We start from the raw sequence: 10897 nt of genomic DNA on the forward strand, positions 1-10897 counted from the left end.
GACATGAAATCTCATTTGCTCGGTTGTAATAAGTGATTCTTTCGAATTCCCTATAAATTAATTAATAATTCCTTTGAGCTAAATTGACCTGTCAGAATCACTCTATTAACGTTACAATATATACAGCAGGGGTGCCCAATCCTGCTCCTGGCGATCGACTGTCCTGCACAGTTCATCTCCAACCCTAATCAAACACACCTGAAGCAACCAATTAATTAATCTTCAGAGCACGTCAGGATCACTTGAAAAGGGTGTGTTTGATTAGGGTTGGAGATGAACTGTGCAGGACAGTCGATCGCCAGGAGCAGGATTGGGAACCCCTGATATACAGGGTTGTGTAATAAATGCCAAGTGTTGTAGTAAATCAGTTCTGCCTCAGGTTTCATTGTACCGTTTCACAAACCAAGAGGGATGTCTAGTGACTTGTCTAGGGATTTGTCAACCCACAAGTGTCTTAATGTGACACTTGTGGGTTGACAAATCTGGATTAATGTCAGATATGCAAAATAAATGAAATTTATCCAGGAACTGGGTTAAGCAAATTTAAAAATGTAAAGTATATGTGAACAGCCATAGTGTTGCTAGCCATTCGAATCAATTAATTTTCTATTTCAGCATTGTTTTCAGCATTAAGCATGAACTATTTTTATACTCAAAAAATAACTTGTAACACCACAGTATTCACCTCAACAGAAGCTGCATACAATTTCTAATGTATACATATCCTAGAGTATTTTTGTTTTTTTAGCTCACCACCTCTAAACCTCAGCGATTCTAATCCAACTGTAAACCCCTGCTGAGAGTTCAGAAGGGTACAGTTTGTTTCACACAGCTTGTAAAATTTGTTTTTTATGATGAGCATTGTGGTGTAATGCTCTATTTAATAACTGACTGACATATGCTTTTTGAGTTTAGATATGGAAATGGCCATTTGTATCACTGAATATAGTGGTTTAAGAAAATTAAAATGAGTTTTAAGAAAATTAAGAGTAGAATATAAGTCTGATTCTCAAACGACTAGCCACTGCACATCTGCTTTATGACCAACAGGCCAACTTAAACAATGTCTCTCAGTAGCATTTACATTTTCCTTGTTGGCTTTACTAATTGTTTCTTTTTCGAAGTTTCTTTCTCAAAATCTGAGTTCAGCTTGGAAGGAGATTACTTATTGGGTGGCCTTTTCACTTTACATGAAATTGACCATGAGACACCCCTGTTCTCCCCAGAGACCACTGAATGTTTCAGGTAAGGAAGGACATTTTTATCAGCTGGGTTGCCTGTATTGTATATCAAAGTAGCATTTCCTCATAGTCACATTTATAAACTGAAACTTTAATGACATGCTATTAACTTCATCATTGATGTTTTCAAGGCACAGTCCCTCAAAATCTGGCTATCAGATGTTGCAAGTTATGAGGTTTGCTGTTGAAGAGATTAATAACTCCACCACTCTTCTGCCCAATGTTTCTTTGGGCTATGAAATTTTTGACCATTGTTCTAAAACATTAAATTTCCATTCAGTCTTGAGTTTTATCTCAAATAATGGATCAATAAAACCTAAAGAAAAACGGAACAACTATCAGCCTAAAGTGATTGCTTTAACAGGGCCATTGGGAAGCAATCAATCTATTACTATTGCTCCACTATTCACAATGGACCTTATACCTATGGTAAGTTAAGCTTCTTTTTATAGTTTGCATAATGAAATACTTGCACACTTACTTACTGCCCTTTGTTCAGGACTACACAGTTACTATATGTACAGTAAAATGCTAATGAATTGTTTATAATATTTTGTTGTCTTCTGTTTCAAAGGTGAATTATGGAGCTTCTAACTCTGCATTAAGCAACATATTTAAGTATCCTGCTTTTGTAAGAACAATGCCTAGCAACAAAGACCTGATAGAAATGATTATTCACATCATTCAATGGTTTGGATGGAACTGGGTTGCCTTTCTTGGTAGCCAAGATAATTACAGTTCAGATGGACTAAAGCTGTTTAACAAGTATATAAGGAATACTGGCATTTGTTTAGCCTATGAAGAGGGTCTAAGCCTAAATGCAAACTACAGTCTAACACTTCAAAAGATTGATATGCTCAATATCAATGTCATTGTTGTTTTTGCTATGCCACAATATGCAAGCAACATTATCAAAGCAGCCATAGCAAACAACATCCAAGACAAAGTATGGATTGCAAGTCAAGCATGGGCTATGAATCAACAGCTTCCCAGAGAGCCAGGAATTGGGGAAATTGGCACAATCATTGGTATTACGGAGAGATTGTTGACATTGCCTGGATTTAATGAATTTGTCTATAAAGACAAGAGATCAACTGATGTCACCCATTATGAAGAGAGTGACATCCAGAGTAAGAGTAAGACATGTAATCAAGTTTGTGATTACTGCACATTGTGGACCGCAGAGGAGATTATAAATGAGAATCACACTTCCTCTTTTGCCATCTATGCTGCCATATACACCATAGCTCATGCATTACATAAGGTTCTGCAGTGCGACATGAATGCATGCCGCAAAAACACAGTGGTAAAGCCATACATGGTAAGAGAATTCATTTGAATTTATGACAAGTTGATCAATATATTAATTACATTATAGAAGTAATAATGTTTTATTATTTGTATTAATAATTAATAATATTTTAATTAATAATAATTAATAATAATATTAATAATATTTTATTATTTTCATATTTTTATGAAATTGCATATTATATTATTTACAATAATTTAATGACTAAATAAAACAATATTTATATGAATTTATTAAAGTTATAGTAATATTATATTTTGTCTTTTTTGTTAAATAATCACCACAACTCACAACAGCTATTGGGAGAATTTAAGAAGTTGGATTTTCCACTCAATGGTCGTCAGGTGAAATATGATGATTATTATGATCCACCCATCAATTATGCAGTTGTGCTCTGGCACACTGATGTAAATCCTCCACAGTTTGAGATAGTGGGCACATATGATACATATCCAGAACTGACTTTTACAATCAACAACTCTCTCCTGCCCTGGAATAACAACGGTTCTGTAAGTCTTCATTTGATGAGCCTTTATCTAAACATTTAGCTTTATAGATTCCAGTTTTTCTCAATCAAATTTAAAATATTGACATCAAGACTATTAGATTGTTCTCTGTTAATTCATTTTTCATAAAGCTGGTAACACTTTATTTTAATGTGTCCTTGTTACACGTTACATGCAATAACTATATGAATAACTATAAATTATGCATAATTACATGCAACCAACCATAAACCAAACCCTAATCCTACTCTAACCCTATAGCACTGGGCACAGGCACTCTCAACCCTGGTCCTCAAATAGCCACTGTCCTGCAGAGTTCAGCTCCAACCCTAATCAAACACACCTGAACCAGCTAATTAAGCTCTTCAGGATTACTAGAAAGCTACAGACAGATGAGATAATTTTCTAGTAATCCTGAGGACCTTGATTAGCTTGTTCAGGTGTGTTTGATTAGGGTTGAAGCTAAACTCTGTAGGACAGTGGCCCTCCAGGACCGAAGTTGCCCATCCCTGATGTAGTTAATTAATATTACTCAGTAAATGTATAATTACACTGTAACAGGCAAAAATTAAACTAAACTGTAACCAAAGATCTCTTTTTTCGGAAGCAAGATTTTAGAATTTTTGGGGGTGTTTAAGGGAATTATGTAATTTGTGTTCAGATGAGTTAATTGTTTAAGAATACTGACACAGTTTAGAAAAATGTGTAAAATCAGTTGAGAAAAACATTAATAACACATTTTCTTATTCTTTAAAGGTTCCTTTCTCAAACTGCTCTGTTGAGTGCAAGGAGGGATTTTCAAGGCAACCTAGCAGTTTTCATAGTTGCTGTTTTACGTGTAAAAAATGCCCACCTAACAGCTATGTGGATTATTCTCGTAAGTACAAATTAAGTTTCCAAAAATTAAATGTTTAAAAACATTACATTCAGTTCGAATTTACAGTTTTTTTTATTTTTTTTGTGTTACAAAAGCTACATTTTTTAAACTCTTAGTTAAATCTCACAAAACAATGATCAAAACCACAATGTTTAAAAAGGATGTGTGAGTGTGTGAGTGTGTGTGATCCCGGTAAACCCTACATTATGAGGACAGATGGCAATATCAAAAATCCTCCTCCTTGTGAGGCCATTTTTGGTCTCCATGAGGAAAACAGCTTATAAATCATACTAAGTGATGTTTTTGGAAAATGTTAAAATATAGAACATTTTCTCTGATGGTTAGGTTTAGGGGGTAGAATATACAGTTTGTACAGTATAAAAATCATTATGTCCATTGAATGCACAAAACATCATGGAAATGTCATATCTTCTTCACATCTTTTAATCCCACACTGGATACTATCATAAAAATTATGGAGGTCTGTTTTTTTGGAGGTCTCCTACAATAGGTTTACATGCATCAACGGCCAAAAATCCCTTTCATTTTCTCATAATATACATTGCACATCACCACATTTTCCAATGATTCTCAAAAGACTCATCCAAAGACACAGTGTCTCTAAACCCCTCTGCGAGCCTACTCTGCTCTGATTGGCCAGATATCCCAGTCTGTGGTGATTTTTCTACCGTTTACTGCATATGTTGGCGTAGTACGGAGCCCGGGAAGTCACCTGTGGGAAAAAAAAAAAAATCCGTGGCGACGGTTTTGCAATCCGTCCGCTCAGTTTATAAACCGTACTCACGAATTCTCAAACTGTTCCCTCGGTTTAACAAATCGTGCTCACAGATTAATAAACCGTACCCACGAGTTTCTAATCCGCGCTCTCAGATTTGTAAACCGTGCCTTCAGTTTTTGCAATCTGTACCCACAAATTCATAAACCGTGCCCACGCTTTGGCAATCCGTTCCCACGGGTTTGTAAACTGTACTCACGGATTTGTGGCTCGCCCTCATTTTAGAAGAACACCAGGAGACCGTTGTTAACTTATCATATTTTATAATGTTTTATTGAATATTAAGTGGAACACATCAAATTGTCTTGCGTCTGCATGTTTAAAGTGATTCGCAATTGTAGCGGGTATATGAATGACGTGCATTAAAATATTTTGTTTATTTGTGATAATATTAGCACTTTATTATTATTGTCTAACCTGTATTATGACTGAAATTTGTCAAATTGCTTTGTTCCTTTATTTGTAAGTTTCGGAAGCGTCTTCTAAATATGTAGCCTAAAATGTAGGCTAATAATAATAATAGGCCTAATAATAATAATTATTATTATTAGTAGTAGTAGTAGTAGCCTATTATTATTTGAGTTTATAACTATAAATAAGTTCACTTAAGACAGTAATAAGACAGACATTTATCATGAAATAATTTATGAATGCTTTATTTTTAAGCAAAAATTATGCAAAAAATGTAGGCCTATTTTATCCAAAACTGTAAAAGGTTAGTTTACAGCCTATAGGCCTACAAATAAAGCATTGGTAAATTATTTTATGAAAAACATATTACTGTATTACTAAGTTAACTCATTTATAGTTATAAATATTATATTATTATTTTTAATTATGCCTACATTTTAGGCTACATATTTAGAAGACGCTTTTGTCCAAAACTTACAATAGGAACAAAGCAATTCGTCAAATATCAGTCATAATACTGGTTAGACAATAATAATGAAGTGCTAAGATTATCACAAATAAACAAAAGATTTTGATGCACGTCATTCATATTAAATAGTAGTCTATATTCCACCCCATACCCGCTACAATTGCGAATCACTTTAAACATGCAGACGCAAGACAATTTGATGTGTTCCACTTCATATTTAATAAAACATTATAAAATATGATTAGTTAACAACGGTCTCCTGGTGTTCTTTTAAAATGAGGGCGAGCCCCAAATCCGTGAGTACAGTTTACAAACCCGTGGGAACGGATTGCGAAAGCGTGGGCACGGTTTATGAATTTGTGGGTACAGATTGCAAAAACTGAAGGCACGGTTTACAAATCTGAGAGCGCGGATTAGAAACTCGTGGGTACGGTTTATTAACCCGTGAACACGATTTGTTGAACCGAGGGAACAGTTTGAGAATTCGTGAGTAAGGTTTATAAACTGAGCGGACGGATTGCAAAACCGTCGCCACGGATTGTTTTTTTTTCCCCACAGGTGACTTCCCGGGCTCCGTAGTACGCCATGTTGGTAGACCTGTAGATTTTCCTTTTGTTGAAAGCCAAGATAAAAGCTATTATTTTGTGTAGATCCAGTTTACACACACACACACACACACGCATGCACACGCATGAATGCCTGTGCGGCAATGTGAAATAACGGCAAGCAACTTCTACAGAATTTTTTACGGATTTTTTTTTTTTTTTTACGTTGCGGTTCAGGGCTTCCGTAGGAAAATAGTGCTAAAGCGAAGTATATTCTTTTAAATTATATTATTAGTTTAATAATTACCATTTTTAAAAGTATGCTGAAGTGTACTGTACTTTCTTTTTTTTCACAAAGCTTTTGGAAAATACTATTGCTAAACTTAGCTAGCCTACATATTATTTTACTGTTTTTCAGGAGACCCCTATACCTGTTTTCCATGTGCAGAGAGTGAATGGTCTGATGAAGGCAGCACAACATGTGAGACACGTTCTGTTGTCTATCTTGAGTTCACAGAAATCTTCTCCATTGCTGTCATGGTTTCTGCAATATGCATAATTATTTTACTCATTGCCATATTTTGCCTTTTCTCCTACAATTACAACACACCAGTTGTGAGGTCTGCTGGTGGTAGCATGTGTTTCCTGATGTTGACGTCTTTGATTTTGTCTAGCATAAGTGCATTCTTTTTCTTTGGAAAACCCACATTTGCACATTGCCTCCTGAGAAATGCCATATTTGCATTTTTCTTCACTGTCTGTATTTCCTGTTTGACTGTCCGTTCCTTTCAAATTATTTGTGTTTTTAAAATGGCTGCTCAGTTCCCAAAGGTGCACAGCCTTTGGGTAAAGCACAATGGACAGTGGCTCTTCGTTGCATTTTCTTCTGCCATTCATTTAATTTCTTGTGTGATATGGATGACTGTCTCTCCTGACAAACCCATCGCTGACTCATGGACTTATAATGACCAAATTATGCTCATCTGTGAAATGGGGAACTCTATAACATTAACCATAGTTGTGTTTATAGGTTGGTTTCTTGGTTTCCTGTGTCTCCTGTTTTCTTACATGGGAAGAGATCTGCCAAAAAATTACAATGAGGCCAAACCAATAACCTTCAGTCTCATTTTGTACTATCTTAGCTGGATTGTGTACTTTACAGCATACCTCTCTGTCAAAAGCAAGTATGTCACCCTTTTGAATGCATTGGCCCAGATATCCAGTATAAATGGAATTCTCTTTAGCTATTTCATGCCAAAATCTTACATCATAATATTCCAACCACAAAAGAACACTCCAGCATACTTTCAAACCTCTATTCAGAATTACACCCAAACCATTAGTAGGACTTAGACATTATTCTTAGTGTATCTACCTTATTTTTTAACATAAGAGCAGATGCTGCTATTTATAAGTTGTGCGAATGTGCGAAGCCTCCGGTTTCGTCCGCTTCCAGTTATTTTAGCTGTGCAAAAACATTCCTTTGTACTGGAATTTGTTATCATATCTGAATCGATTATCATAATCATAAACACACAGATTTGTAGCACAAATAGTTTTACTTTTTACTACACTTTGTTATTCTTCTTGTTATAGAGGCTAATGAATCAGAAGTCTCACACATTCAGAGATTAGCTTACTTTCGAGTTGCAAAATAAGGTGGATAGGATGTGAACGTAGTGTAGCAGCGCAGCGCTTCTGGGTTGTACGTCAGAACGTAGGCTCACTTCCACGGATTCTGTAGCTTGTAGAAACAAAAGATTTTAAAGCATTTAAGCACTGACACCACAAGGCAAACTGCACCTTACCTCGGCTTTCGACAGGGCATTTTGTGAATCAGAAGTTGTTATTTGAAGTTCAGTCAATTGGTAAAAGTCAATTTAACAGAAGGCTAAAAATGTTGCTATTTTGTACAATTTTGGACGGAACGGAATCCCCCATCCACCCGCACTTGCTTGCCCTTATCTTTATTGAAATATCAGAATCAGAAAATAAGCATTATATGGTAAAAAATGCAGAATAGTTGTGATAGGCTATATGAGACGCCGAGCTCGTCCATCTCTGGCTCAGCACCAGCCAAAGTCTTCTGGAAGCTAGATTCAAATCTATTTGGCTCAAAAATCTGAGGGGGCACATGCCTCCCTGACTAAAATGCATGTTTGAGCTGTTTTAATTGAAAGCAACTTGCACTGACATATCTTAAAATATGTCAACAATGCCTGTTCTTCTGATGTGGGAGATGCCGCAATAAAGATCGTTGATAACCATTTGTCTTTATCCCCCAAACTCAGGCGTGACCACTTGGAGCACGAGAAAGGGTCCAACGAAAGCTGAATAAATATTTGGGTGCTAGATGTTTATTGTTCTTTTGTTCCACTTGGGTATTTAAAGGGAATTGGCAAACCACTCAAGGAAGCATCTGTAAACAGAACTTCCCACACTGTTGCTGTGTCTCTCTATTGCCTGGTATGCTGACTCTTTGAAACTATTTTGATATTGCATTTTGAATGATGTCTCTATTATATGCTGATCAGTTGTGTACTATGTATTCTTTTTTATTCTTTTTATTTGATGTTTAATCCTGCCTGGCAAAAATAAATGTTAACCTTGATTTATTCTGCATTATTCTGAAATCATTATTTCCAGTAGATTAATGTGGAGTCTGGTGTTTCCGCAAATCTCTGTCCAGGATAGATCAAACCGAAGGCACTAATGAATGGAGCATGGGGCACCTCATTAAGGAGACCTTCCCATTTCTGACTATCACTGACTTAGCACGTTGCAAGCTCGCAACTATTAAAACAAATTACAGCTTTGTTATGAGTCAGCAGTGAGTGGCCGCTTAGGGTAAAATAGTTGCACTGCACCCTCTGACTATTTCAAAACTGGCTGGATTGTGTCCGTGAGCGCACATTCGCAATGTGACGTCTCAAAGCAACACCGGGTCCTTAATGAACGAATATTTGAAATTATGAGATGCCCAGAATAACCCTCTGTCTAAATTAAATCACAACTAATCTGAGGATCAGCTGTTAAGATAGAAAATTTGTAAAAACAAAGAGTCACTTAAATTTGGAGTCACCCAAACTAAGGTGGCCAACAACCAATCAGAAATGCCAAGGAATGCTCTGGAACATATCAATCCATTCCTTCTATCCTAGGTGACTCTTGCAGTTGAAAAACACAATGTTGTAGCATCAAATAACATCTAAGGAATCATTTAATTGTTAAATTTTCCAAGTATTGATTTTAGATTGGGAGGAAATTTAGATTGCACATTGAAATTCTGACTCACCTGTCCACTAAATTGGACATCATGTATTAATACCTCTGACAAGGACCTGCTGTATACCCCCCGCACCAGGTTGCAGACTTTTGGGGATAGGGCTTTCTCTGCCAATGCTCCCACACTCTGGAACAGTCTACCCCTCCACGTCCACTCTGCCCCATCCCTGCCCATGTTCAAAATGCACCTCAAAACATTTATTTTTACTAAGTCCTTTAACCCCTAAGCCCCCTATTTGTTAAGCGACCTTGGGTGAAAGGCACTATATAAGTCCAAGTTATTCTTATTATTAATAGCTTTTCAGCAACAATTCAGACTATTACTTTGACTGTTCTTGAAAATACTTCATCTGCAGTAACTTATTTGGCTGTAAATAAATGTATTTGTGTTATTAGAATGTAATTTGCAGTTACATCAAAAAAGTAATGTGATTATGTAATGTATGTTACTTGTAATGCATTACTCGTTACATCAGAAAGGTAATCTGATTACATAATGCAGGCTCCTTGTAATGCTTTACTCATTACATCAAAAAAGTAATCTAATTTTGTAATGCACGTTACCAAAATTACGATACTTTACTCGTTACATCAAAAAGTAATCTGACAACATCAATGCATGTTACTTGAGTTTATGCATGTTATCCAAGGTTTTCCCAGAGAGGAGAGCTATAGTAGAAATGTGTCCATTTTGAACATAATCGGAATTATCAGCTAATAAGGGTAAATTAACATACTCTGGTAGACTGGGAAGAGTTTTTTCTACATAGATTGAGTTTGATTTCCACAGAGTTGTACCTTCACCAGTTGTAGAAATCTTTAAGGGAATCTCGTCTTCATGTTCTGCTGGTCACACAGGAACAAACTCAATTGTGTTTGCAGTAGCTGAAGCTTTATTATATTTTTTACATGATTTTATATAATTTTAATCATTGGTTTGTTAAATACTGTTTGTTTTTTGTTTTTTTACCAAAATATTTGTAAAAAAACAAATCTTATTTTCATGCCTAAAATCCTGACTGGGGTAGTCATAATTCATGCATGAAAGTGTTAATGTCTAAATAAATATATAAGAGTGCACATGAAGCTAGAAATTTTGAGAAAGGACACAATTACCAATTTTGTGGGATGTAACGGAGAAGTAATATAATGAGTAGGCAGGGAGTAATAAGTAAAGTAATAATATTACTTTTGAAACCAAGTAATGAGTAATAGGCCTATATAATTATTTTTTTTACTACAGAGACCAGCACTGGTCAGGAGTGCACACACAAGTATTTTAACGTGTTTCACCTGTCCCTCTGTTCAAACTGTAATCAATCTACCCTTAATTTTAGCATTTTGAAAATCCTAAAAGGTTATGAAGAAAATAAAGGAATATAAAGATTTCTGTACATAGAAAGTGGATTGTACCATGTGTAAGCATGAGCTATATGTCCCATTTTAAACATAAGT

The 10897-nt window shown here is 35.7% G+C and overlaps 1 protein-coding gene across 1 annotated transcript; it reads left to right on the plus strand.

Annotated features, from left to right (window-relative positions):
• Positions 1-1063: 1063 nt before the first annotated feature.
• LOC307174003 (taste receptor type 1 member 1-like) lies at positions 1064-7510 on the plus strand (the record flags this gene model as incomplete). Its single annotated transcript, XM_079897621.1, has 6 exons — positions 1064-1245; positions 1373-1670; positions 1816-2562; positions 2850-3062; positions 3816-3936; positions 6576-7510. 6 exons carry the CDS (start codon positions 1064-1066, stop codon positions 7508-7510), a joined length of 2496 nt encoding a protein of 831 aa, XP_079753747.1.
• Positions 7511-10897: the final 3387 nt, after the last annotated feature.

Source organism: Squalius cephalus (genome assembly GCF_949319135.1).
Source record: "Squalius cephalus genome assembly, chromosome: 16".
Taxonomy (NCBI): domain Eukaryota; kingdom Metazoa; phylum Chordata; class Actinopteri; order Cypriniformes; family Leuciscidae; genus Squalius; species Squalius cephalus.